This window comes from Macroventuria anomochaeta (genome assembly GCF_010093625.1).
Source record: "Macroventuria anomochaeta strain CBS 525.71 unplaced genomic scaffold BU25scaffold_7, whole genome shotgun sequence".
NCBI lineage: Eukaryota > Fungi > Ascomycota > Dothideomycetes > Pleosporales > Didymellaceae > Macroventuria > Macroventuria anomochaeta.
The window spans coordinates 271,847-299,764 of record NW_022985368.1 but is presented as its reverse complement, the minus strand read 5'-3'; the positions used below and the strand labels follow the sequence as shown (position 1 = coordinate 299,764).

At 53.3% G+C, this 27,918-nt stretch overlaps 9 protein-coding genes across 9 annotated transcripts; 6 read left to right on the top strand and 3 right to left on the bottom strand.

The window, feature by feature from the left end:
• Positions 1-66: 66 nt before the first annotated feature.
• Positions 67-2,025, top strand: BU25DRAFT_489124 (uncharacterized protein; the record flags this gene model as incomplete). Its single annotated transcript, XM_033711402.1, has 2 exons — positions 67-983; positions 1,030-2,025. Exons 1-2 carry the CDS (start codon positions 276-278, stop codon positions 2,023-2,025), a joined length of 1,704 nt encoding a protein of 567 aa, XP_033564518.1. The 5' UTR covers positions 67-275.
• Positions 2,026-2,952: 927 nt separating this feature from the next.
• On the top strand, positions 2,953-5,179 carry BU25DRAFT_489123 (5-aminolevulinate synthase-like protein). Its single transcript, XM_033711401.1, has 2 exons — positions 2,953-3,376; positions 3,486-5,179. Exons 1-2 carry the CDS (start codon positions 3,049-3,051, stop codon positions 5,012-5,014), a joined length of 1,857 nt encoding a protein of 618 aa, XP_033564517.1. The 5' UTR covers positions 2,953-3,048; the 3' UTR covers positions 5,015-5,179.
• A 633-nt stretch (positions 5,180-5,812) lies between these two features.
• BU25DRAFT_362439 (uncharacterized protein) lies at positions 5,813-13,237 on the top strand. The gene is made up of 4 exons (XM_033703733.1): positions 5,813-10,201; positions 10,253-10,377; positions 10,427-11,775; positions 11,823-13,237. Exons 1-4 carry the CDS (start codon positions 6,227-6,229, stop codon positions 12,845-12,847), a joined length of 6,474 nt encoding a protein of 2,157 aa, XP_033564516.1. The 5' UTR covers positions 5,813-6,226; the 3' UTR covers positions 12,848-13,237.
• A 320-nt stretch (positions 13,238-13,557) lies between these two features.
• Positions 13,558-15,895, top strand: BU25DRAFT_408275 (MFS general substrate transporter). Its single transcript, XM_033705772.1, has one exon. The coding sequence runs from the start codon at positions 13,954-13,956 to the stop codon at positions 15,811-15,813; it is 1,860 nt and encodes a 619-aa protein (XP_033564515.1). The 5' UTR covers positions 13,558-13,953; the 3' UTR covers positions 15,814-15,895.
• A 348-nt stretch (positions 15,896-16,243) lies between these two features.
• Positions 16,244-17,593, top strand: BU25DRAFT_484336 (uncharacterized protein; the record flags this gene model as incomplete). Its single annotated transcript, XM_033711195.1, has 3 exons — positions 16,244-16,574; positions 16,656-16,875; positions 16,950-17,593. The coding sequence occupies 3 exons, from the start codon at positions 16,244-16,246 to the stop codon at positions 17,212-17,214; spliced, it is 816 nt and encodes a 271-aa protein (XP_033564514.1). The 3' UTR covers positions 17,215-17,593.
• On the bottom strand, positions 17,175-19,633 carry BU25DRAFT_362432 (uncharacterized protein; the record flags this gene model as incomplete). The annotated part of the gene is made up of 6 exons (XM_033703732.1): positions 17,175-17,556; positions 17,616-18,002; positions 18,189-18,336; positions 18,385-18,850; positions 18,900-19,217; positions 19,276-19,633. 6 exons carry the CDS (start codon positions 19,631-19,633, stop codon positions 17,242-17,244), a joined length of 1,992 nt encoding a protein of 663 aa, XP_033564513.1. The 3' UTR covers positions 17,175-17,241.
• A 291-nt stretch (positions 19,634-19,924) lies between these two features.
• Positions 19,925-22,320, bottom strand: BU25DRAFT_489119 (uncharacterized protein; the record flags this gene model as incomplete). The annotated part of the gene is made up of 3 exons (XM_033711400.1): positions 19,925-21,693; positions 21,745-21,920; positions 21,975-22,320. 3 exons carry the CDS (start codon positions 22,318-22,320, stop codon positions 19,993-19,995), a joined length of 2,223 nt encoding a protein of 740 aa, XP_033564512.1. The 3' UTR covers positions 19,925-19,992.
• Positions 22,321-22,815: 495 nt separating this feature from the next.
• BU25DRAFT_362430 (RNA binding protein) lies at positions 22,816-24,120 on the top strand (the record flags this gene model as incomplete). The annotated part of the gene is made up of 1 exon (XM_033703731.1): positions 22,816-24,120. One exon carries the CDS (start codon positions 22,816-22,818, stop codon positions 24,046-24,048), a length of 1,233 nt encoding a protein of 410 aa, XP_033564511.1. The 3' UTR covers positions 24,049-24,120.
• Positions 24,121-24,498: 378 nt separating this feature from the next.
• On the bottom strand, positions 24,499-27,615 carry BU25DRAFT_312102 (DUF1671-domain-containing protein; the record flags this gene model as incomplete). The annotated part of the gene is made up of 6 exons (XM_033702152.1): positions 24,499-24,807; positions 24,913-25,800; positions 25,950-25,986; positions 26,033-26,433; positions 26,484-26,951; positions 26,998-27,615. Coding segments are annotated over 6 exons (2,721 nt in total), but the record flags the coding sequence as incomplete, so codon positions are not given.
• Positions 27,616-27,918: the final 303 nt, after the last annotated feature.

The window sequence follows — 27,918 nt, the reverse complement described above, 5'->3', positions numbered from 1 at the left end:
ATGAACACTATTTCTGTTGTCCGAGGAACGCGTTGATTCCGACCCCGCAACGCGATTTCACCTGACCACGCGCCCGCATTTACTTGCCAGCCCTCGCTTGACTTGATGCTAACGGTTACCACCAACTTTGTGGCCATATGCGACTGAGACTTGCTAAGACTGACTGCTCGGCCGTACTGTGTCTGAATCGCTACACTTTGGTGCTCTATCTTTGCACAGATCCAACGGTGTTGCCTCATCACTGATTATGTTCCTGCCACCAAAACTATTAAATCATGCCGCCTGTTAATCAGCCCTGGCGGACTCCAACTGTTGGCGTGCAAGCCCCTCAAATCGCCAGCGAGTACTCCACTCAGCCATACAGCAGAGTTGATGGACCCGACCGTGATGGCCGCAAACGAATAAGAATAACCCCAATCGTTTCCGCGCCAGACCCATGGACCAGACAGCTGGAGCGGGAAAGTGCAGGACCAGGTCATGCGCTTGATATGGGATCAATAGCTACGTCAGGTACTTGGGGCTCTACAGCGAAACAGGAGGCAGAAGATTCCACCATCGTCGAGGATTTACCGGAAGAAGAAGAATACTACTCTGATGTGAGCAACGGTTCTCCAGATGCCATGGAAAAGGCAGGGTTGGAGCTCGAGGAGGGAGACGACTTGCTTCAAGAAGCTCCCATGAATAGACCTAGCAAGCTTGGGACAAGCCGAGTTACCGAGATCATCAATGAGTGCATTGAGATGTATGCCCAAGCTTGGAGGCCTGGAAAAGACAAAACGAAGCCCAAGGATGAGAAAGGAAAAGGCGAAGTCCCTGTTGTGTACGATCCAGTCGCATTATGGGAAGAGGCAGAGGCCGCTGGACAGCGGGAAGAGCTTGCTGAAAAGTACGACATGGAAGCAGAATACTACCGGCAACGCCTCGACAAACTCTGCGATGAGATCTTCAGAGACCCTGGTGACACAGTAGCTGGCGTCAAGATGGTAGGGGCACTTTTCTGCGTCAATAGAACCGTGCTGACTGTTGCAGAAATGTCGAAACCTCGAGGTTACCGTAGAGTTACTCGAACGTGCAGGATGGCTCGCACTGATATACAAAGAACCGCCGAAAGACGCCACTGACGATGACTCGCGGGAAGAAGATCATGCCACTTCCATTGGGACGGCTCCATCAACTGCACAACCAGTTGGCTCTACAATCCCACCAAGTTCAATGGGCGGATTCATGGATCTTGGTACGCCTCCAGATACGTCGGATTCCGAGGATGACGTTACTCCACTCAGTGACCCACCCATAACGCCTGCAAAAAGCAACAACAAGCTAGCACCGAGTATTCAAACTCACTTGTTATCGTCAGATCCCGTTGTTGTCAATACCATAGAGACCCCAGGCCCTGCGGTAGCAGCGACTACGCCCACTGCTGTGCGCTCGCGAGCACCGCTTGGAGATGCGCCTGAGCATGCGTCTATGTCCACAGTGAGTCGTTGGAATTGGTCCCAGCTGAAGGACACGCAAGATCGAAAACGAATTGTGTCCAAAGTAATCCATGAGCTGAGCTCGACAGATAGAGAGATGATCAGGCAGAGACTGCAGAAAGTCGGCAGAGCGAATGTGGCTCGAGAGATCCCAATGTGCGTCGCCCTGCTTCTGCGCGGCGACAAGAAGATGCCAGGAATCTTACCACAAGACCAACCAAAGATTGTTACTCTTATGAGATTGTTCCTGTGCTGGTGGCTGTGCGGCAACTACTTTGTGGAAGAACCATCTGGAGAGTGCCTCGAAGAACTGGCAAGTTGCCTAAAACAGAACTCGCCAGACCCCACGACTTTTTGCGACTACCTCGACACGGTCCTAAACACGACGTTCAGCCTCGAAGCTTTGAGCAATCCAACAAAGCCCTCACAGGCAGAAATCATCGAAATTTCTGACGACGATGAACCCCTTCCACCGCTTCACAAACAGCGAAAGAGCAATGTCGACAAACCTGGAAGCTTGCAGAAAGGTCCAACGATTGTCATTGACTGATACTCGTAGATAGCTCGACTAAAATCTAGGGATGGCGAATCGATTATACGACTTACCATTTTGATGAGAGCAATCCCCTCAATTAAGTCAACCTGCAGGTGTAAGACCACTGTCATTGGCTGGAGAGGCTACAAACCACGGACGGTACTGGCGCTCGTTCTTCCGCTTTTGGCATCGTACCTGCCTCCGGTCATTAGTAGTACTCTCATCAAGTCACAGAGATGCCTTCGAAACTTGAAGTACTTTGCGAAACAAATCCAACAAATAAATTCTACAACTATGCGGCATGTATCGGCAAGATGCCGACGCTTGAAAAAGATGCCGCAAAATTTCGAGAAGTGGTGTGACAATGTAAACACAAGGCAAAGTCAACAACCGTGGCTAGGCCTGAGTCAGCGTGCATTGTGGGGATGTATCCTCAACTTTGGAGCTGATCTAGAGTTGCGCCGATCATAACTGTGTTCAGCTTGAATACGGGCAGCGTAGATTCCGAGGTTGTCTACCAGAACTTTGGCAAACAGGGCCTTGTTCCCGTTTGTTATGAAGGTGCAAGTTGCAGATAATGGCAAAATTGAGCTAAAGTTGCTCAACGACAATGTTCGCATTGTCCGAAGCGATTGTTGGTGCATGGAGACTGATGTTGATGTTCGAGCGGTGAGCCCTGCCGGACAACGTCTTCAGGGCTGACAACACCTTTGTTTTTAGCACAACCACGAGCTGAGAGATAGATTTCGGTACCCCTCACACGGATCGTGCCAGCCATGAGCCGTCAGAGCAATCAAACCAAGATCGAAGGTAGTGTCGGCATACTAGAGCGGCAGAGAGCCAATCATGTTTCATCCATTTGATGCCGACGCCGGCCGCTTAGTCTCTCAATTCCGCATATGAAATGATTTGTTCGCGCATCCTGACACCGCTCCAACCATCTTTCCTCTTTTCCTTTCTCACTTTCACAGTGACACCTCCACGCACCTGACATACCCGTTCATCCCCAAATTTTGCCTTCTCGGACCATTGACCATCATGGAGGCCCTTCTCCGTCAGTCGAGGACCATGTGCCCGTTCCTTCATAAGACGTCCCCCGCCACACTTCGCTCGCTCTCCACTACCGCCGCCAGCCACGATGTCTCCCCCGGTGCTGGAAGCATGTCGAGCCTCCAGGTGCTCGGCAAGCGCTGCCCCATCATGGGAAAGGCACTTGCCGTCCAGAGCGCTCGTACCGGCAACAGCGCCCTCGCTGGTGCTTTCGGTGGAGTGCGCGCCTACCACACCCGTGTCAACCGCGCCAAGTTGCATACGACTGCGCACAAGGAGGCTCACGTTGAGACTGAGCGTGTTCGTGGCCAGCAAGGTACGAATTAACCCTTGGAAGGTGTCGGAGTTCTATACGTCATCCCTGCTACCTAGAAATTCCGACGAACACCAACGTCAAAGTCGCAAATCGCTGACGTAAACCGCAGGCTCGATCCCCTTCCCTCCTGCAGCGCAGAAGCTAGCGACCGACAGACCTGCAAATGTCGGCAAGGCTCAGGGTGCTAAGGCCGCACACTTCAATTACGAGGCGTACTACCAGAGCGAATTAGACAAGAAGCACAAGGACAAATCATACCGCTATTTCAACAACATCAACCGACTGGCCAAGGAATTCCCTCGCGCTCACAAGGAATCGCTGGAGGACAAGGTCACCGTATGGTGCTCGAATGACTACCTCGGCATGGGCCGTAACCCGGCCGTGCTGAAGTCGATGCACGAGACCTTGGACAACTACGGAGCTGGCGCTGGAGGTACCAGAAACATTTCCGGTCACAACCAGCATGCGGTGGGGTTGGAAGACACCATTGCGAAGCTGCACTCGAAGGAGGCTGCTCTAGTTTTCTCTTCGTGCTATGTCGCGAACGACACCACTCTTGCAACCCTCGGCAGCAAGATGCCCAACTGCGTCTTTCTGTCGGACAGCCTGAACCACGCCTCGATGATCCAGGGTATCCGTCACTCTGGTGCAAAGAGGATGGTTTTCAAGCACAACGATGTCGCTGATCTCGAGGCTAAGCTGGCTTCGATCCCCGCCGAATATCCCAAGATCATTGCTTTCGAGAGTGTATACAGCATGTGCGGCTCTATCGGCCCCATTGAGGAGATTTGCGACCTTGCAGAGAAGTACGGCGCAATCACGTTCTTAGATGAGGTGCACGCCGTTGGCATGTACGGATCTCACGGTGCCGGTGTCGCAGAGCACCTCGATTATGAAGCCCACAAGGCCGGCAAGCCCCAAGGCACAATCATGGACCGCATTGATATAATCACCGGGACGCTTGCAAAGGCTTACGGCTGTGTTGGCGGCTACATTGCCGGTTCTGCCAAGTTTGTCGACACTATCAGGTCCCTTGCGCCTGGCTTCATCTTCACCACCTCGCTCCCACCTGCGACCATGGCCGGCGCAAAGGCTGCGATCGAGTACCAATCGAACTACCCGGGTGACAGGCGCCTCCAGCAGCTGCACACCCGTGCGGTCAAGGACGAGTTGAACGCTCGCGATATTCCGGTTATTCCCAACCCTAGCCACATCGTGCCCGTTTTGGTTGGAAACGCCGAGATTGCGAAGAAGGCATCTGATCTGCTCCTCGAGGATTGGGGCATTTACGTTCAGGCGATCAACTACCCCACCGTTCCTGTCGGCCAGGAGCGTCTCCGTGTCACGCCTACTCCCGGTCACGTACGCGAGTACCGCGAGCATCTGGTCGAGGCTTTCGATGCCGTCTGGAAGCAGCTGGGCATCAAGCGCACCAGTGAGTGGGCTGCTGAGGGTGGCTTCATCGGCGTTGGCGAGGCTGGTAAGGCCGAGGAGCTCCCTCTGTGGACTGACGAGCAGCTCGGCATTGATACTGTCCTGAAGGAGATGAAGGCTGGCCAGGGTGCTGTTGGTGTCCTGGAGGCTGTTCTTGAGAACGAGCGCAAGGCCACAGCTCAGGCTGTCAGTGCTGCTGCTTAAGCGTGCACAGCTGAGTAGTCAACATTGGGTTGGGTCTGGTCGCTCCTTCACTTTTGAGACCTAGGATAGTTTCGCGATTCTGGCAGTCGAATTGATTCTCTATCTTCCTGCCAAACACATTCTCCCACTTGTACTAGACGTGATTAGTGTTTACCCTGTGACAACAATCAAGATGTGAGACACGTTTCCTGCCTTCTGCTGTGAGCCGCATGAACGGAGCGTTCTGTGGGGCGGACTTGGCATTAACCGCGCTAGTCAGAGCGTCATAGCGTCCAGTGCTTGAGCATCCGCAAAGGCAGCCGTGTCAAAGACCGCAAACTCAGCCGCCCACCGCATCGCGACTTTTCTTTGTCACGTTACTGGCTCCATCCCTTCGCGGTTTCGTGCGTGTCCACTGTTAACATTCCCTGCCGGACTAGCCGTGCGCTTGCGCCCTCGTACTGAACAAAGCTCACCCAGCCTCACGAGCATCCGCGCATGTGCTGCCCATATTAATCTGGACCTTTTCCTTCGCCGGTCTTGCGACCACCAGAGACCTTCACAATGGCTCCCGGACCAAAACGAAAGCGCGGTGATCGCACCTACTCCCAGGACGACGGCCCGCGACCATCGCCGCATCGACCGCAGAACCTACCGCTTGCGCATACCCAATACCAGAACAGCCCACGCGGCGGACGAGGAGGGGGGGACAGGCGGCAAAGCAGAGGGGGAGGGGGCATGGGAGGCGGAGGAGGTCGTGGAGGCTCTAGTGTTCCGCAAAGCCCTAATGTCGCGCATGCTTCACCACAGGTCAGGTCTCCCGCAGCGAGCGCACCTCAACCGCCGCCCAGGCCAGCTCAGGCCGCACCTGCTGCTCTAGCGCCGCCCAAAGAACCTGTCTCGATACCCGCAGCGCCCACCCGCGAGGTGCCAGAGAGCAACGAGTACCTCACACCCCAGCGCGTCGCCAAGTGGAACAATGAAGCACGGCAAGCAGTTGTCGAGGCTGCGTTGGCGGCTCAGCGTGAGGGTGATGTCTTCACGCTGTCCATAGTCTTCCACGAAATCATCGAGGCCTCCACAGACCGCCAATTAAGCTCAGGTGAGCTGGGATCATTGGTACGAGACATTGTCGCTGCACCTCCCAATGAGTCGATAGACCCAGTGTCCACCTTCCTCGACACACTCAGCTCCTTGACAGAAGACGAAGGCAAGCAAAAGCTGGTACGGCATATGCTCATGGCAACGGAAATCGATGTCGAGCGAATGCGCATGGAGCTTGACGCCCCTCTGCTGAAATCACTCGAACTAGTCCGAGCTAGCTTCAGCAAGATGGCAGTCCGCAAAGCCACACACGCCCTGTATCGTCAATCGAACTACAATCTCCTCCGCGAAGAAACCGAGGGCTACTCGAAGCTCATGACCGAATACTTCACCACGGTGAACAGCGAGCCGCCAAGCCACGAAGTCGTCAGCGAGACATACCAGCGAGTGAATGCACTCATCGGTGCTTTCGATCTGGACATTGGCAGAGTTCTTGACGTAACACTCGACGTTTTCGCCAACCTTCTGGTCAAACATGGGAAGTTCTTCGTCAAGTTGCTCCGCTCAAGCGCATGGTGGCCAGAGCAGCGCGGCCTGGAAGGAATTGAGTGGGAGGAGCCAGAGGTGTCGACACTTCCAAACTGGGCCCAACCGAAATCTCCCTTGTGGTACTACTCAGACGAAGAGAAGCTCGAACAACTGCAGCTACGCGAACGCCGAGACCGCAAGTTTTGGGATCGCGTGGGAGAGCTCGAAGCTTCGCGAAAAGGCAAAGGCATCGAGGCATTCTTTGAACTTGGCGCTCGGCGCATCACAGCAAACAACAGGCCGAGAGACGAGAAGATACATGCCGAGGGTGCTGTGCTTTCGGACCAGCAAGCTGCGCGTAAATGGGCAGATGACTGGATGTCGCAAACCGGGACATTGCCGCCTTCTGGTAACGATACTGCCGCCCAGCTGCTTGGCTTCAAGCTGCAATTCTACGCATCTGATGCCCGCGACGCATCGGACTTCCTCCCGGACAACCTCATTCATCTGGCTGCACTTCTGGTCAAAGTGGGGTTCATCTCTATTTTGGATCTGTATCCACATCTGTATCCCCCGGAGAACGAGATGTCCGCTCACCAACGGAAGCTGATGCAAGCTAAGAGGGAAAAAGAAGAGAAGGAGAGCGGAAAAGACAACGCATTGACAATGTCAGTGCTGACGGACGATGCTGCACCAGGACCACCAGCTGTAAGCCGCCTTCGAGAAACCGAGAAGTCCACAAGATCCGAATCTGAAAGTGGAGCCTCCGCAAAATCAACTGAAGCAACAGATGCCAAACCATCATTACCAGAGCCCGCTGACCAGAAGTATCAACTTCTTAAAAGCTTGCTTTGCATTGGCGCTTTGCCTGAAGCCTTCTTCATCCTCGGACTTCACCCCTGGTTGCTGGAAGTCTACCCGGATCTTTTGGAACTTACGTCTCGTTTAGCGCATCACTCGCTCAGCAAGGTTTACGAATCAGCAAGGCCCATCTCTCTTGAGCAAATCCCAGTCGTATCTAAAGGCGCCGCTTCTCCAAACACTCTTCGCCCAAGCGACTTTGTACCTCGACGAACACTTCGATGGCCCAAACCAGATCAAAAGGACGCAGGCGATGGGGTCGACTATCGATTCTACTGGGAAGACTGGGCCGATAACGTACCCGTCTGTCAAAACGTCGATGATGTCATCAAGCTGTGTACCACTCTCCTTGGTCTGGTAGGCCCAGAATGTGGCCAAGACACCGTTCTGCTGACCAAGATTACGCGTATCGCAAGAGAGGACTTCGCGAATGACCCATCAGATGCAAATCGACAGCGTTGGATCAAATTCTCGACGACCTTCCTTACCCCGACGCTTTCCTTCACTGGCCAAAACCCTGGTGTCGTGAACGAAGTCTGGGAGCTCATCAAGCAATTCGACACCGCAACAAGATTCACAATCTACGACCAGTGGCAAGTCAAGGGGTCAAGCAAACCTGCCTTTCGACTGCTGTTCAAGAAAATACAAACTGCAACCAGCAAGGAGCTGAACAAGGTCACTACCACAAACGTCAAAGAGTCCGGACGCAAGATTGCCAAGATCTCGTACTCGAACCCAGGGATTGTCTTCAAAAGCATCGTCACGCGACTCATTGGTTATCCAAACATGATCGACGCTCTCGTAGAGTGCAGCAAGTACATTACTCTTCTTGGATACGACGTCCTGACCTGGACTCTCGTCACCACCCTCACGAACCCTAGCAAGGAAGGGAAAAAGGGCGACGGCATGTTTGCTCAAGGTTGGCTCACCAACCTGTCGTTGTTCATTGGCAGAGCGTATCAGAGGTACGCCCTGCTGGATCCGACGCCAGTCCTGCAATACACTACACATCAGCTTCTGCAATCCTCGGGTGAGTTGTACATGCTCGACGTCCTTGGGCAGATGATCAAGTGGATGGGCGGTATCGGGCCTACTGGCTCGCTCTCAGAATCTACAGTCTTGTCGTTGAGTGCAGGACCGGTTCTTCGTGCATACACTTTACAACACAACCTCGCGGATACCCGACACCAGGCTGTCTCTTCGGCCAAGCGCTTGGCGAAGTGTCTCAAAGACAAAAATCTAGCGCCACAGATCCTTGTTGCGCTGGCACAGCACGTTGAGGCTTTCATCCATCGCGATGATATGCTCGATGCGCCGGACAAAGTAGTGTTCTTCAACGCTGACAAACTTTACTCCAACCTTTTTCAATACCTCGAGTTCCTCCGCGCCTACATCTCGGAGGAAGACTTTGATACCGCCTTTCCAGGATTGATCGAGATGATCTCCGATTATGGTGTGGATCCAACTATCGCTTTCACCATCTGCCGTGCAAGCATAGCAGTAAAGGCAAATGCTTTCAGGATTGAGCAGCAAAGTAAAGCCTCGAAGAAGAAGGATAAGCTAAGCGATGGGGACGTCGCAATGGGAGGAGTAGAGAGCACATCGGCGGTCAACGGCAATGCTACTTCCTCTCAGGCTGCAGGCGACGCAGCTACTACGACCAAAGACGTTGAGATGAATGAGGCAGCCAAGACTGGACCTGAAGGTGCTTCACCAGAAGATACTGCCGTTGACCTGACAAATGCCCAGATCGAGAAGGTGGCCGAGCAGCTTCGAGCAGTATTGCCCGAATCTTTCGCCGACCATCTTTGTCTGTCTTTCTATGTCACATTCTGGCAACTCTCCCTTCCTGACGTGGACCAAAATGGCATCAAAGAACGATATCGTGAGATGATTCAGAACTTCCAACGACAAGCAGCCCCTGTGCATACCGACCGCCGATACAACTCCCGTATCCCTAAGCAGGATACGCCGGAACAGCGACGTGCGAAGGAAGAGATTGCTAAGCTGAACAAGGAACGAGACTCTGTTGCCAAGGTCGCTCAGGCTACGCAAGATCAGCTGCGAGTCGAGATGAGCAGATGGTTCGCGGACGTGCCCATGGTGGGCCCGCAGTCTGATGCTGTTCACTTGGCTCTGCTACAGGACTGTTTCATTCCGCGCAGCCGCATGTCTCTCCACGATGCACAATACACCTCTGCTATGCTGCATTTTATGCATAGCTCTGGAGTACCCGGGTTTCGCACGATCAAGTTGCTTGACCTACTCTTCTCCGCCAACAAGCTGAGGTGTATCATTGGCATGTACTCGGAGGAGGAGTCGAAAAACTTCGGCCGTTTCCTCAACGACGTTCTTCGAGAGCTTCAAAAGTGGCATGAGAATAAGAACGATGCCTACGCCAAGTTTGCATGCGGTATAGATAGAAAATTGCCCGGATTTGGTAGGAAGTTTGACGCGGACCGCAACCCCGAGACGCATCTCGACTACAATGACTTCTGCCAAGTCTCCTTCAAATGGCACAAGGCTCTGTTTACTGCACTCAAGGCTTGCATCGAAAGTGGAAAGTTTTCGGAGATCCGCAATGCAATCAGTATATTGAATGCGATCTCTTCAAGCTTTCCCAAGGTCGACACCATGCGCGACGAGCTGCAAGCACCGCTGGAGCACATTGCAGAGAACGACGAGAGAGATGATCTCAAGATATCTGCGCAATCTACATTCAGGATCTTCAAGCAAGGCAAATTACATTGGCGCACCGAGTGGCAGTACCGCAATGTGAGTCGCGACAGCAATAACCGACAATTCTCGCATACTGATGAATCGAAGATCCCCGCACCAACGGAGGTCACCAACGGAGCCAGCAAAACTGGCTCTCAGACACCGCAACCAAAAGACGCTCCTGCGACGAAACTCAATGCCAATGCACCTGTGTTCAAGTCCAGAAACGAATCGTAAGTCAGCCCATCGATACAAACCATCAATCGCTCATACCCAACACAGCAATGGGACACCGAAACCAACAGAGCGTGCCGACGATAATGTACAGAAGCGCGGGTCAACACCTGCCACTCCGGCAGTCCATTCGAACGACCGCGAATCTTCAAAGGCAAGTACAAGGGAGTCTGGTGCCAGGGACTCAACACCATCGCAGCAAGAGCGAGGCGGCAACACCCCCGCTCGGGGTACACCTGCTCCATCTGGTCATGCCTCATCCGTACCTCCTCGACCTGACAACAGATCTACGCCGAGTCAGGGTCCACCCATGGGCAGGCCCTCTCATGCCTTGCCCATCAGGCCAGACTCACAACCTCCAAGGTCTCGGCCCTCCGACCGTCAATCCGACTACGGTCCCCCTCATAGTCGACACGACAGTCGACCGCCTCCCAGCGACTATGGGCGACTTGAGCGTCCCATCGACCCCCGTGACCGTCCCGTTCCTGGTGGCAGAACCCCAGAGAGAGGGTCTGGTCCTATGGACCGCCGTGACTATGGCAGAGGAGATCCTAGGGAATATGACGACCGGTCTATGCGAGCGCCTCCAAGAGACGCGAGGGGACCGCCCATTCGTGGACCTCCTCAGTGGGAGCCTAGGGAGCCCAGAGATCCTAGAGATACTAGGGATGCCAGAGATCACCGTGAGCGACTCGACCATCGAGGGCACCCTATACCACCTGCTGTGGAGCCTAGAAGGGCACCTTCGAGCTCGAGTATGTCACAAGAGTACAATTCACATCAACGCGACTTGACGCCATCAAGGCACCAAGGGCCAGATAGGACAGACGCTGCACCCTCGCGACCACCGCCTGCCAATCTGTCGACGGCCACCGATGGGCCGGCGATCAACCCAGCTCGTGCTGCTTTAATTGACCCTGCAGTCAACCCGGCGCGCGCAGCTCTCATCAACGAACCTGGACCTCCGCGGCACGAGTCACCTCGATCCGATCGTGACAGCCGCCGCGAGAGAGGATCACGTCCGCAATCACCAAGAAGGGGAGAGGACAGACGAGGTAACGAACCGCGAGGAGATGACCGTCGCGGTGAAGAACGTGGCCCGCTACCTCAACACGGTCGCAGTGAGGCGCCTCGCGATCACAGGGAAGAGCGTATGCCTCCGCAAGGGCCACCTTCCAATCGTGAGCGTCGAGAGGAGATGAGCGTCAACAGTATGCCTACAGGTCCTCGCGGTCCACGAAACGAGCCTGCGCGACCTGAGAACCCAAGCTCCTCACGCGGTTCTCGCGAGATGTTCCAGCCTTCGCAGTCTTCACGTCAATCGAATAGTCAAGCACAGGACCCCAACTACGGTAGGCTTAACGCGCCTTCCGAGCCAGCTCCTTCTGGGCCGCGTAGTAAGTGTTCATGCCCAAAATTCGTTGGCTTCTACTGACACATGCAGGCGATCGCCACGAGACGCCTTCTCAACCAGCACCATCAAGTGCGCCTTCAGGTCCAGCAGCGGCGAACTCGACCCCCACGGGTATACATCCTAGTCGATTGCAAGCAAACTTTGGCGGTAGCAGACCGAACGCACCGCCTATCCAGACAGATATGTCCAGTGCGCCGAGTGGACCCCGTGGGGGCAGGACACCCCAAGGACCATTACCTTCACCAAGTGGCAGAGGGCCACCGACAGGGCCTGCATTCAACAATGACCGAGGACCACGCAACTCGAACCCGCTGCGAGCTATCAACAACGTGTTGAATCAGAACGCACCCTCACCAACAGAACGGAATGCACCTGTTCATGGTCAGAATACTCCTGTTACAGTGCGTGGTCGGGGCGCCAATCGCGCCAATGGACCTGGTGACGGACAGGGCGGTATGAATAGTCCTATGCCGCCACCGCAACACGCAGCGACACCCGGTTCTCGTACCGAGGGCCAGCACTCTAGGAGCGATAGGCAAGGTCTACCAAGCCAGATGAGTGGTGAACACCAGGATGAGCGATCGGAGTCGCGCAGTCGCCGCGGTGAAGGTAGACGTGAGGAGCGTTCGGGACGCGAACGGGATCACGAGAAGCGATCAGAGGACCGAAGCAGTCGAAATGGCGCGAGTCAACGAGGCGAGCCAGGTCAGGAGCAAGAGCGAGGATCTGACCGCGAGCGTCGCGAAAAGAGAGGGAGCGACAGGGAGAGCAGCAGACGACATGGTGAACGAGAAGGCGAACGTTCAAGTCGCGAAGGGGGAGGAGAACGATCTGGCCGTGAGCCTCGTGAACCACGTGAAAGGGGCGAACCGCGTGAACCCCGCGAAAGCAAGCCTTACCGCAGCTCTCGCGACGAGGGTCGGCCGTCAGGATCAGGACGGGAAGAACGCGACCGACGCAGCAGAGGCGGAGGTGGCAGCGCCGGAGACGATGGACGAAAGCGGGTTCGTGATCCTGCGGACCAGCCGCATGGCGACATGAAGCGCAGACGATAGACATACACCAGCATCAACATCACCTTTACATCAAGACCATCACCTTCGACATCAACATCTAGATCCACATCGTTTCTTTATCTGTTGGAACTGGGAGGAGTACTGCATTGCGTGGAGTTTTGGCATCACGATACCCCGAACATTGCGATGGAATGCATAATATTGGGCAGTATTTGGCATGGACTCAACTTGACACTTCTTCGAGATACCTTGAGCAAAGTGCGGCAAGAATCAGCTCAGTGAACGATTATATCTGTACAAAAGTATCAAGTGGAGGTTGTAATGAATAGACACAATACGCCAGGCTAAATGATACTCGTGAGGTCTGCGCGATCATGTTGATTTCGATCATGCCTGCTCCAGAATGAGTTTTGGTAGCAGGTCAGTCCGGGTTGGCTGCGGTGAGTCGAAAACGCACCTACGGACGAAATAGCAGCTCCAAGATCCGATGTTCGTAGATAAGCAACTGTGATGACGTAGCACGGAGTTGCGACATGGATTTAAAAGCAAGTCTTCGACCATACCGGTTCAAGGGTGACGCTAACTCCCAATAGCAAAACGACAAAGGAGGGTCATGCAGATTGACCCTTGTGTCCAAAGTGCTGATTGGCAATCGGAGCGAGCATTGGGATTACTCACGCAGCTTACTGAGCAACCTCAACGACCACTCTTTCTCTCCGGTTCTATAACCTTGCGTGCTCGATTGGTTGACTCTGCTATTACAAAGTTTCGAAACATAGTTCAAATTGATTGACCAATAGTGTCCGCTTGTTTCAGCCTTGCCGTTGGGGTTTGCACCTGCTTTGTAACTCCGCAGCTGCTTTGTGAGATGCTTGCTGACCGATGAGTCGCTGTTGGGGGTAAGCGCGATGAAGTGTTCAGTAACCTCCGCAGAGCTTTGCCCAGCAGTTTGTAAGGTGAGAAGTGGGGGAAGGGATAAATATGGCTTGATGTCCTTGGGAGAGTGCTCATTATCAGCTTTACATTCACCATCCAGACGATCTGCAGTTGCACCCCTCCGTTGCTAACGGTTCGACACCTTCCAAGCTAGACATATCAAACCCAAGAAATTTGATTGTCTGCATCGCGATTGCCTATCAAACAAGATGTCTGCTCTCGTTCGAGACGCTCCCTTCGGGCAAATAGTCCGATACATCACCAACAACCACGTGTTTCAATACCCAGAAGAGCGATCGGACTTCCAGATTCCGGCTGCATACACGCGACATACAAAGCTAGAAGCAAAACAATTCGACAGCAACACAAAGCCCGAATCCATCACCGAGTCTGAAGGCCCCGCTGTGGAAGAAGTCGTTTATCCCGATCCAGAGACTGTGCTCGAGAAGGTCGACACGCACAGCGAGGATGAGAACATATCAGACCTTGAGAAGCTCCAGACGATACGCACAGAGCGCACAGTGCGCACGCAAATTTCCCGTGTTGGCACACGAACAGCACTTTCGAAGTCCATCTCGCGCGCCGATCTTGAGCAGCAGTTCAGCTTAGCATCAGTCGAACGCGGACCCAGTCGCCCAATAGCTCCCGAGACAAGGGATGATGGTACAATCCTCGTCGACTGGTACACAACAGACGATCCAGAGAATCCGCAAAACTGGCTGTTCGGCAAGAAGTTGGTGGTGCTCCTCCAGATCCTCATGTACACCATGGGCGTCTACATGGGCTCAGCTATCTACTCTCCCAGCATACCGGGCGTGATGGAGCGTTTCGGTGTCGAGATCGGAGCCGCTTCGCTCGGTCTGTCGATATATGTGCTGGCCTACGGCATCGGTCCGCTACTCTTCTCTCCGTTGAGCGAGATCCCCATCATCGGCCGTAATCCACCATACATCATTTCGTATGCGATCTTCGTCGTCCTACTCGTCCCAACCGCACTCGCGGAGGACTTCAACACACTCATCGCGCTCCGCTTCCTGCAAGGCTTCTTCGGCTCACCGTGTCTCGCGACCGGCGGCGCGACACTCCAGGACATCTACTCGCTGCTGCAACTGCCCTACGTTCTCTCCCTCTGGGCCTTCGCCGCCACATGCGGACCCGCGCTGGGCCCCATAATCAGCGGCTTCAGCGTCACAGCCAAGAATTGGCGCTGGTCGCTCTGGGAAATACTCTGGCTCAACGGCCCCATCTTCCTCTCGCTCTTCTTCCTCCTACCCGAAACCTCCTCCTCTACGATCCTCCTCCGGCGCGCCCAGCGCCTGCGAAAACTGACTGGCAACCTTCACCTCAGAGCGCAGAGCGAGATCGACCAGGCGAATCTCACGCCTCGCGCAATCGCGACCGAAGCGCTGTGGCGCCCATTTGAGTTAATGCTCTTGGATCCCAGCATCGCATTCACCGCCGTGTATACAGCCATCATCTACGGGATATTTTACTCGTTTTTCGAAGCCTTCCCGCTCGTGTACATCGATGTGTACCATTTCAATCTCGGCGAGATGGGCCTCACATTCCTGTCCGTCACAATCGGCGTCATCCTGTCGATCGCTTGGTACTGGTTCTACATCTACCACTTTGTGAACCCTAGCATCCTGGCCCATGGTCTCGGTGCGCCGGAACGGCGTCTCATTCCCGCGCTGGTGGTGACGTTTTTCGTGCCTGTCGGGCTGTTTATTTTCGGCTGGACGGCGCGCGAAGATGTCCATTGGATCGTGTCTTGTATCGGTATTGTGATCACGACTATCGGTATCTTCCTTATTATCCAGTGTATATTCCTCTACCTCCCGTTGTCGTACCCGCAGTATGCTGCGAGTCTGTTCGCCGGCAACGACTTCACGCGCTCGGCTCTGGCAGCGGGCAGCATACACTTCAGCTACCCCATGTTTCACAACCTCGGTGTGGACAAGGGAATCACGCTGCTGGCAGGATTGACGGTGGGATGTAGTGTGGGTGTGTATGTGTTGTACTTCTACGGCGAGAAGTTGAGGGCTAGGAGCAGGTTTGCTGCGAAATAGATGGAAATAACGTGAGGATGGATTGCCAACGAGAGTTGAACGAGGATTTTTTGCATAGTCTTGGAGTTTAGGTTAGGCATAGTCCGGTTTCGGAGATGATGCATAGCTTGCAAGTAATGATAATGCGACTGAATGATTCTTGAGAGTTATGCGTGTTATATACATCCGTGCGCCAACAGCCTTACACAACGTCTAGGTACATCACGATGTTGAAATTAGGCTTTCGGACACTACTGTTGGGGCTATGTCGACATTCTGCGAAAGCAAGATAGTTAAAACGACACATTCTGAACGATCAATAGACCTTCCTAATCCGGTATACCAGAGAGAGGGGGGTCCAACCTCGAGTAACGGACATGACAATAAAAAGTACAAGTATATGTAGCTGTGCGCAATTATACTTTATCGAGAAGATTCACATTATACTATCATGTCCAATCGAAAGAAAGACGTCTTATTAGCCGACTGCTTCATACAAATAACCCACAGCCATCCCACCCCAGCACTCGACCCGTCCACCTACAAACTCAAAGCTCCTCTCAATGTCCTGATAATCGATGCATCTCGCGGTATAGGAGCCAGCATCGCCTATGCATACGCCAGAGCAGGCACCGCAAAGCTCATTCTAGCCGCACGCGCATCCTCATCGAAGGAGCTATACGCTGTCGTACAGCAAGCCAGTTGCCTCAACCCTTCAGTCCCAATATCTTATGTACCAGTCAACATAACCTCTCCCTCAAGGGTAGCGACTTGCGCAGGAGGTAAAAGAGACACTTGGTAAAATCGACATCGTAATCCTGAACTCTGGGTATTCCGCCCTGTGGTCCTCAAGATCGACTAAGGCGATCTGCAAGACTCCAAAGACATTTTTGACTTCGATGTACAAGGAACATACCTTGTTGGGCACCACTTCATACCTTTGCTGAGGAAGAGCGATGGTACGAAAACGTTCATCGCCGTGAACTCTTTTGCTGCCCTGATCACCTCAGGGCACATCGCGAATACGGCGTACTGCGTATCGAAGCTTGCGCAAGCGAGGCTAATGGAGTATGTCGCCGAGTAGTGTGGCAAAGAAGGAGTGTTGGCGATTGCGGTGCATCCAGGGGCTGTGTTGACGGAGATGGCGGGGCAGAGAGTATGATGCCTTGTACGTCCACCTATGTTGATTTTGGAGCGTGTTTGCTGACAGATATAGATCTCACTGACGATGCTGGCCTATGCGGTACATTCTGTGTATGGCTGAGTCGTGAGAAGAGAATGTGGTTGAATGGTAGGCCCATCAGCGCCACTTGGAATGTCGACGACTTGCTGGAGAAGAGAGGGCAGGTAGAAGATGAGGACCTGTTGAGGATTGGGTTCAGGGTAGGTGATGCTTCCGCTGCTTCACTGAGCCAACTCTGAGCTGTGAATGGGCACTTCACGACGTCTTCATGCAACCCCATCGCTGACTGCGGATTCTTGCGAGCGGGCTTCCTGGAAAGGTAAATGCTGCGCATCGGTTGCAAGTCGTACCATTGCTTGCCCAACACTCGGTCTGAAGGTCATGGCTCTCGTCCATATGATCCTCCGACGATCTCGGATTCCGCGAACTTGGAATGCGTTTAGCGTGTTGGTGAAGAGCTGGACGAAAAAATCAAGTGGATACTTGATCCAGAGTGTTGCATGGCGGAATCCCCTGACGCGTCGAAGCCCATTCATGGCGTCGCTGTAATCTTCGGTGCTGAGGTGTGCTTGCAAGAGCCACTGCAACGTACCGTCAGCGCTGGCACATACTTGATCGTATGGTGAAGTAGGAGCAGTACCTCGAGAACAATGTAACCCATACCCAGGCCCATCACCACGTAGGTAGTTATTGTACCAATAATCCAGTACTCCTTCACAGCCGCACTGTTGGCTACGTTGATCTGCGTGAAGTCCAAATAACCGCCAAATCCGCCCCAAGTTGAGGTCATGCAAGCACAATTGTTAAATGCACCGATTGTCTGCGCGGTAAGAAGATAACATGCCCAGACCAGATTCGCAAATTCCAAAGGTGTGAAAAAAGCACGTTGAAGCCAGTTGCGAGTGGTCAAACCTCGCAGAGTCAAAAAGTACGTACGGATCGCAGCTTTTGTTGCTTCTCGTCTTTGCACTCTGTGCTTCGATGGTACTATACGGATCGGCAGTGAGGCGATATGAAGCACCACGTTCTCGATGAAATTGAGGAGTCGTGCTAATACCGTCTTGGATGCAGCTAATCCAGGAAGCACTGCGAATACCGTCTTTCTGCGAGACCTGGTGTGTCGAGTGTATTCTTCGAGATGCAAATGGAACTGATCTTGCTTCCGCAGTGGCGATGTGAGCCACCATACCAAGATCTCAGCAATGATTAAAACGAGCGCAATAACAAAGAAGATGAGGTAGCCACCTGTGCGACAGCCCAAACCAACTGTAGGTGTGTTGAAGGATAGGACGAATGCGCCGACGCTGGTACCGCCCACAAGAAGGATGGAAGCAAGTACGGTCCACAGCTGGCGACCATCGCTGGAGAGTTGTCAGAGTGGCCGTCAAGTGGGGTTACATCATACGTACAACCAAGTGAAACCATGATCAAGTTGACCCAGAACTAGTGCGGCTCTTGCTTCTCGTGCGTCACTAAGCCAGTTCCTTCCCCGTTCAGCGATGTACGCTTTCTCGATATCGATGAGGATAGCATAAGCAGCACCGTAATGGAACCTGGTTCGAGCTTGACCAGCAAAACCACGAAAGTAGTTACCCTTGATATAATCAGCCTTAGTAGCTATCTTCTCAACCCAATATGCCATCTGCTGCGATTGAGGCAGGTCCTGGAAGGATGCTATATACGCATGTCTGGTGTCGGTGTCGTTAATTGAGGCGCACACCAAGTCGACCAGCTTGTTGAGCTTGCGTTGGATGTCGTCTGATGCAACTGGGTTGCGGTCAAGGATAGAGCAGAGAATGAGGATCGGTAGCCAAGACACGAAAAGGCCCATTGCGAGGTTGTGTGCTTGGAGGTTACTGCCGAGATCACCAAAAGCTGGAAGGTGCTTAGTGTGAGAGGCCGAAAGCAATGACGAGGCACGAACCTGCTTCAACTGAGATCCCTAAGGCAAGTATGAACCACAACGTGGAAAGAAAGATTGGCACAACGCCTTTACGTCTGTTGCTCCGTAGGTCGTGGGCTAGCTTCAGTCGCTTCTGGCTAAGCGTCTTGTGTGTGCCTATAAGCTTGAGTTCTTTACTAAAGAGTGCGATGCGCAGTAGACCTTCCGCTTCCCGAGTCATCGAGATGACTGGCTTCATCTTGTACTGATTCAGGTTCATCAGGATGTAAAATGAGTCGCGCATGCTTGCGAACTCGCTGTACTGGTCTGGAGTATCGTTGTAGGGAACTGCCATGTCCACTGTTGCTACCGTCAATGGCTTTCTTCCTATACCTGTATACGATTTAGTTCCACTTACCAAAAAGCGCACATTTCCCACTGATCCTTATATCCCACAGTATTGCCGCAAGACTACTAAGTGGGCTTCCAATCCATCTGTTGCATGCCTTCACTGTCCTCCAGAAAGCGTTGCTCTCGAAAGGTGCCTGTAGCAATGTGCCCAAGATTGGTAATATCCATGTCGTCAATGTTGCGGAGATCACCGGCCATGTAAAGTGTTCATTGCCTTTCCCGCAAAGTGCTACGCACCCCTTGTAAGTAATCTGTGTGGTCTGGTTCGCGGCGATGAGGCGGACGCGGCCACTGTAGTTGTACTGTGAGATCAGACTGGGGTCAGACATGTAGCGGATACCGCAAGCTGTGAAGTTGGGCCCCATGCTAGTGTGTTAAGGTCGAGCGATCGATATTGCAAGAGTTCAGAAGTGCGTGAGTTGAATCTTGGCTGTCGCTGAAGGAAATGGGCACCAGATGCGTAAGCATAATGGTGGTGTTCGGCCGCTGCTTTTGATCAAAGGTGGTTGTACGGTTCGACGAGGGGAGACTGCAGTAGTACCTGGTGGGCAGATTGGGCTTGTCCTATCAGAATGTCTCATAATGCACGGCTGCATTCGGGGTTGCACGGCTTGCATAGACCGGACGCACAGTGGCTGCTACATGTAGTGTGCATGGTCGGTAAATGCTGTGCTATTGTCCTTCACCGATTCATTGCGTCCGCGGAAGCGGTCACAGATCATGCTTACCAATACAGTCGTCCTTTCCTGAGTCGTCCGTCCTGAAAGTCCTCGTCATCGCCTAAGCTCTTCACCATCACATATCCGATCTTGTTATGTGGGCTCACATCGGCAACCTGAACTCTTATTTCCTTCAGCAATCGACTTCGCTCTGCACCATCAAGCGCTGTGCCGCCATCTGGTGTGTTTGTATATGGGTTCTCGCGTACTAGTGACGAAGCGTGATAGAACAGGTCTGGAGCAATAGTTATGAAGGACATAACTACGTTGACGATGCTAAGAAAGAGTAGGACGGTCGTGATAAGAAGTAGTGATACGATCCAACGGATATTAGCTTTATACACTGGAACCAGATGTGAAAACACAGCCTCGGTAGTTTTGATGTAACCTTCGGGTGCAGTCGAAGCCGGTTTATCAAACAACGCCGCGTTCGTGACCTGTGCGCCCCAGGCTACAGCTTGCCAATATGTGTTTAGTACTGTAGTCAGGCCGTCGGAGATCGTCTTGTCTGATATTTGGCTCAGATTCCGGCTGTTGATCCCAGTGTAATTCCCGTAAGGCAGCTTGCTTCCAACAATGAAATCGTCGAAGGGATTGACTGAGCCATTGACTGAGCCGGAGGCATGCCGCGCATACGTTGCTGTTGGAAAGTATCGTAGAAAATTGCGCAAAGTACGAGTACCTCTGGTGAGACAGCCTATGACATGATCACGCTCATTGAAGCAATCTCTATTAGCATCGTTGGGGGTATGGCGGACTCGAATGACCTGACAATCCCTAGCTTGACATTCTACTTGGGCCTCCACGGTGACGATGTGTGGTGTACATGCGTGTAACTGGAATAACGTCCAATTGTTGTAAGAGGCGCCATATAAGAAGTCGAATGGTTTATCCATGCGAAAGCTGCTCTTGAAAGTTGCATTGCTGTCCTTACTGAGGTCGCTGGGTTCCCAGGCAGCTCGGAGGAAGAAACTGGATCTCTGATCGGTACCGTACTGTCCGATTCCGTATAAAGTCCCAGTCTCAAGGGTGGCTTGAAAATCAACGCTTGGGCCGCTTTCCTCGAACCCCGTGCCGTTGTTGACAATTTGGCTCGTTGTATTGATCTCAGGGCCCAGCCTTGGATTGATTATGATCTTCGATGAATTCAGATACTTCACAACTCTGTCGAAGGTATCGCCATAGCCTTTCCGACAGTCGAGGAACATGTAGTTACTTTTAACTTGAAAAGTAGCCTGTTTGTTTGGCAACAGACCTTGAACGTTGATGCCGGTCCAGGAAGAGTATATCCGATCCGAAGTGGTGTCGACTTCCATCCATGCTCCCTCGGCGTCTGGGTTTGTCAAAGCGTTCTTCTCAAGTTCGCTCAGCCGGGGTATTTTGGGGTGGCTCCATAAGTCTGCAGGTCTGTTCTTGACTTCTGCTGACACAGCAAGACTTGCCCCAAGTACCGTTGGTGCGGTCGAGAGCCCATACCCGCTCCCTTCAAGATCCATAGGAGCCGCATGATCTGCGTAGTATATCAGGTCCACGTCTGTCCTTGTGGAGTTCGTCTCGTGTAGTAGGCGAAGAGAGCTTTGGCCACCTAGGGGCGAGAGAGCCCAGAGCAAGAGGAGCGCTATTGAGACAAGGTTGGCAGATCGAAGGGTGAACGCAGTCCCAATAGCGGAGACTAGGCTCTGACTACCTAGCAACTTTTCAAGAGTCTGTGGTAGTCAGCGTCGATGTAAGCTCAACTTCAGGAAATAGGGCCGTACCGATATGGTTGTCCCTGTCTCAGCAAGGCGAATTGCAACGCTTCTCAGACAGCGGCCGCCGATTGCAGCAAACGCCAGGGGATAGATAGTGGGTCCGAGGTTCATGGCGCGCTCGACCATTTTCCCAGTGTCAGACAGCTCTTTGCCGTCCAGCCGCCAAGCAGTAACTCCTAGTACTGAAGTTGATTAGCAGAGTGGTCCACGATGAACCATGTATACTGTGAGAATACCCAGGAATGCGAGTGGTAACAGCAGGAGGAGCGTATCGCCTATAAGAAAGGTCCATGTGAAGCCCTTCAGTTGTTGCGGCCCTTGCGGCCAGCCCGGTATTGTCGGAGCGACATGGCTACCCATCCTCTTCTCGCTCGATGTATGGCTTGTTTCGACGACGCGGTAGTTGACTGCTGGACCCTTGTCTGTACTGTTGGGATCTTGCTCACTGATGTTACGGTCGTCGCGCAGAGCGTTAAGCGTTTTGGGACCATCGATGCTGTCATTTGCAAGTGTAGTCTCGCTATCTATAGCAGCATATTTGGATGATCCGTTGTTTGCACGGCTGCCGAAGAACAATGGCATGTCGAGATATCGATAGCCCGCAAGCTGGGGAGAAATGTCACAAATATTGGGGAGGGGGGGGGGGCTATGTCGAGGCTGAGGAGCTGAACTCGACTCCTACAGGTAGTCCGACGCGTTATACCCATAGCTTGTTGTAAGACTGTAGCGAAGCGCCCGAGTAGATGCATGTGGAGAGGGGCGGATCTTGTCATGGTGCCTCCCATTCGTCGCGGATCCTATCTTCAACTGGTGGCTTGGTCCTTGGCTCTTTGCTATTGGATGAACATGCATACTTCTCTCATATTGTCCTATGGGAAGTGCAGGTGCGCGGAACTATTGATAGCGTCGTGAACGTATGGGCTGTTGGAAGCATTTACAAACTGCACCAAATCACGTGGGATCTGCCTGCCAGGCCCCTGCAAGCCCATTCGCGCTAAGGAAGTTGGAGGTCGAGCGCAACTGCATCACCAACCTCAACTTCCTCACACTGCCCTCACACCCACAACACCACACACCATGGCCGAAGTACAATCGCCACCTGCACAGACAGTGTCTGCACCTACAAACCCCCAAACGTCTCTCGAACCCTCCACATCGACAGAACTCGCGCCCATGACGACCGAACAGACAATAATCACTACCAACGCCGAAGGCAAAAAAGTCAAAAAGATAATCCGCCGCAAACGACGCCCAGCACGCCCCCAAGTCGACCCAGCAACATTCAAAACCGACGCGCCACCACCCACGGGCACAATCTTCAACATCTGGTACAACAAATGGTCAGGCGGCGACCGGGAAGACAAATACCTGTCCAAAACCGCCGCACAGGGGCGTTGCAACGTCGCCAAAGACAGCGGGTACACAAAAGCCGACAAGACACCGGGCGCCTACTTCTGTCTCTTCTTCGCACGCGGGATATGCCCCAAGGGCGTCGACTGCGAATACCTGCACCGCCTGCCGACGGTCACAGACATCTTTCCGAGCAACATTGATTGTTTTGGGCGCGACAAGCACAGCGACTACCGCGACGACATGGGCGGCGTGGGCTCCTTTCAGCGACAGAACCGCACGCTGTACATCGGGCGGATCCACGTAACCGATGACATCGAAGAGATTGTTGCGCGGCACTTTCAGGAATGGGGGCAGGTAGAGCGCACGCGTGTCTTGACGGCGAGGGGCGTGGCGTTCGTGACGTACATGAATGAAGCGAATAGTCAGTTTGCAAAGGAAGCTATGGCGCATCAGAGCCTGGATCACAATGAGATCTTGAATGTGAGATGGGCGACCGTCGACCCGAACCCTGCAGCTGCGAAACGAGAAGCACATAGAATCGAAGAACAAGCCGCTGAAGCAATCCGTAAAGCTCTACCCGCAGCCTACGTCGCCGAGATCGAGGGCCGCGATCCAGAGCAGAAGAAGCGGCGGAAAGTGGAGGGTAGTTTCGGATTGCAGGGATACGAAGCACCGGACGATGTGTGGTACGCAAAGGAGAAGGGAGAATGGGAACAGGCTAGAGAGCTGGAGTCGGGCGGCATGGAGAACAGGAAGATGATCGAGGCTGGTGGAGAGGAGGAAGAGGAGTATGCTGCACTTGTGCCGCAGCAGAATGCACAGACTGGCGGGAACGGTATATTGTCCGGCTCGACGCTCGCAGCGTTAAAGGGGTATACAGCGACTGCATCCAACAAGCGACCAGCGCCGTCAGGGCCGCTGCTAGCTGGGTATGGCAGTGACGATGACAGTGATTAGATTCGTGTCATCGAGAAGTTGTAGCATATTGGTGTGGAAACCCTTGCATGGTCAGGCGTCACGAAAATTGATACCCTTTCTGACTTGAACATTCTCTTGTCGTAAAAAGTGAAGTAATGATGGTATGTATGTTCTCAAAAGCCAATACCCAATCTAACGCCAAGTGCCCAAAACGCGCCTTCTATGAGCGATGATCGTCAGCGTCGTAACGTCGTGATAGCGTCGCAACCCGTTCCCTCCCATCACCGCAACTCAAACCCTCGCAACACTCACATCCCTCTCCTTATTCCTCAAAAACTTCCTCCACTCATCAACCGGCTTAGTGAAGCACACGTTGCCGCAGTTGCACCACGTCTCCTGCTTAGACACGTCCGACCGCACCTCCTCAAAAGAGTCCTCCTCGCCCCCATACCCATATCCCTCGTTCACAACCTGCTGCTCCACAACACTCTCTTCCTCTCTGAACAGCTTCTTCGCCGCAGTGTTCTCGCCCTCATGCGCACCTCCACACCCAAACGCGCAGACACGTCGTCCACAAGGGACCCAAAAGCGATACTCCGCCACCTGGGGCTCGCTGAGAGCTGGGACAGCCAAGAGTCCGGAATCGACTGCGCGGTTGGACGTGTATGAGAGCATAGTACCGGTAGGAGAGATGGGCGATCCGGTCTCGACCTCTGTACCGTTGGCGATCTGTATAGATGGAAGTACTGGCGGTGCAGCTTGAGGTTGAACAGGTCGTGGGGATAAAGAGCGCACAGACTGTGAGCAGAAGGTCGAAGCGGGACTATTGTAACTGAGAACACTGTCACGACGCATGTTGCGAGCATTGGGTGAGAACTGCAGCCCAAGACCGGGAGCGTCAACGGGACCGTGCATGTCACGTAGAGCCTGCTTGGTAGCCATACTTCGGAGCATGCTTGCGCGAGGCGACAAGGCTCGCTGCGGGCTTGTGGGGCTTGTAGGTCTGAGAGAAGATGTCGACGGAGCACGCGAAGGTGATCGAATCTGGCATCTGCTGTTGCTCCGAGCGAGGATGCTGTCGATGTTGCCCATCTGGCCAGCGAAATGCTCGTAACTGTGAGATATGCAACGTGCCGAAGGGCCGCACATGTTGGAGCCATCAATGCTCATGGGGCTGACAGAACGGACCGTAGGGCTATGCACACGAGGCGTAGCAGCCCTGCTTCCGGAGTCTGTTGTTGGCGTCGGATACAACTCCTTTGCGCTCAAGGTCGGAGACAGTGGGCTCGGAAAACCAGGATACCTCCGGCCCACATCCGTCAACAGGGTCAAGTTTGGTCGTAGCATTTCCGTTTGGGGTAGTGCAGCGTTCAAACCGCCCATGTTGAACACAGGTTGATTGTTTCCGTATTCAGATGCGGTGAGTATACCACTGACGGAACCATCAAACGCCGGGATTGCAGGATATTGGCTCCAAGTGTTGCTTTGTGGGTCTGCTGGCGTGATAGGGTGATGTCCAAACGAGCTGTTGGTGAAGTAGCTAGTTGGACTGCTGCTGTCGCTAGATTGGGATGATGCCCCCACACCGGTGATTCGTCGCAGAGCTTGAGCAGTAAGTGCGTTGATCGGTTCAGCTCGAGCGAAGCGAGCTTCGTTGACGATCCAGAGACCGCCATACTGTTGCCATGGAAAGTTGCGGAGAAAGTAGTCCTCTGGATAGACGTCGTAGCCAAGCGTGCGAGCACGAAAAAAGGCGTACACGTAGCTGCAATCGGGAAATTGACGAAGTACCTAACACAGAAAAATTCAGCGAGGATCGTTGCGAGATACAAAACAGCGTCTCAGATAGCTGTTGAGGTAGTGTTTGATTTATATGGCATCTGGATATCTGGGTGGAAGAGTGCAGCAGATCGGGTAAGGGGACGGAAGGTAGCTCATACATCCCAAGCGGGGAATAGAGGCGGTGTCGCGGTGAGCCTGTTGCGGTCAGTATGGCACGTGAAACATACTCGACAACACTAACATGAGGATCTCAAATGCAGCAAACTTCCTGAGATGTGCAGGGCCTCTTCGATAGGCATGCATGACCTCAGGCCTTGCGCTTTTGATGTTCTTCCGGCCAATTAACTTATGCATGGCTGGACTTGTTGCATAGACAGGATCGAGCACTACGAGGTTGCAATAGCTGTCACTGCGACGTTCGAAACCGACGATAGTGATCGAATGACCAGGTCGCTGGAGATAGATAGGTGGCAAAAGAGTCTTGTGTACACTAGAGCCATCGCTGACCGCAGCTTGGGCGAAATAGCGTTCGACGGCGAGAAGGAGTAGATCGTGGGCCTGGATCTTTCCGTGTGGTGTGTCTTGATCGCTGAACATCTCGACAGCGCAGTTGATCTCGGTGCTGAGGAACAGAGCTTGTGCCTTGACGTATGTAAGCGTTGCAACCTCTCACGATCAAGTAACAAACGCACTTCTGGGGTACCGATGTACTTTCTGGTATCCTCAATACCGCCTGTCTGAATTCTGCCGATATGATTGATGCCTTTGTCCCAGGCTCTCTCGATCAGCTCTTGTAGTTTGAGAATTCCAGGTAGGCGACCAGAGAACTCTTCATGGCCCTGTGCTTTCGCGCCTTGAATGTAAGATATGAGCATCTGGATGTTCCTGTATCCGCAGAAGCTACCCTCCTTGGGAGTCTTGCCAACATGTAGTGTGGACGGGTGACAGTAGTATGCTTCTTTGACGGTGCGGTCCAAGGCTGACAGTTGCGCAAGGATAGGGATGACCCCCGGCGTCTCGTTTTGCACTTGTTCCTGCTTGATGAGGCGACCGTCGCGGCCAATGCGGTTGACGACAGTAATCTTAGGACCAGCCGCAAGTTGGTCGTGGAGCCACCTAGGCATGCGGTCTTCCCAGGCATAGGGGCCGAGTTCTGATTTCTTAGGTTGTCAGCATTAGATGTGCGAAGTCATAGAGAAAACTTACACCAAGACGAGCACTCTTGTTGGGCGGCTTCACCGACTTATCCAGCTTCATGAACGGGTTGAAACTCAAGATAGTCCTGGTCAGCGTGCTTTTTTCGCTGCTGTTTGTGTCCCTCCTTTCGCGCTGGTGTTTCTTCTTGGACTTGCCATGACTGTCGCTCTTCGAGCCGTCTAATGAATCTGTGTCGTATCGGGAATCCGAGGTGGCAGCTTTCGACGAGCGCCTGTGTGAATGGTGTGTAGTGGCTGACTTATGCATATTGCTGGATGAATGATGAGAGTGATACTTTCCAGTGGTCTCGTCAAATGATAATGTTTCTGCGGCGTGGAGATCAAGGTGATCGTTGAAGTCGTCAAGCAAGACCACCTCACCGCAATCAGACTCAGGGCACGCGACTGTGTTTTCTTCCTCGTCTGAGGAAGTCGTGTCCTGCACGTGCTTGCGTTTGGACGAGGAACCAAGCGAAGGAGGTAGGGGCTCTGGGTCATCCTTGATGATGAAAGGGCTGTCTTCTGTGTGCACTTGCTCAAAATGCAATTGAAGAATATAATCATCGGTCGGCAGGACCGTGAAGTCGCAGAGTGGACAGTCGAGAAGTTCCATCTTGCCTGTCATGTTGGTGAATGTGCGCAGTGAATACTGGCCGAGAAGTGGTTTCTTGATTGATACAAGTCCGGCAGGTGATTCTTGAATGGCTTTCTAGCATCCTTTGTCACCATACGCTCAAGACCTAGATGATTGCCACAGTCGTTGTTGATGCTACCGTGGCTTGCTGCGACGAAGATCCGTCAGACGCAGAGGAAAGGTGCGAACACGCTGTCTTGCCGGTACCAACACATAGTACGTATGCTTGAGCAGCGATGTACCAGGCAAAGAAATCGTTTGTAAAGGTTCCGTTGGCGGTGCTTTTGATGGCACGAG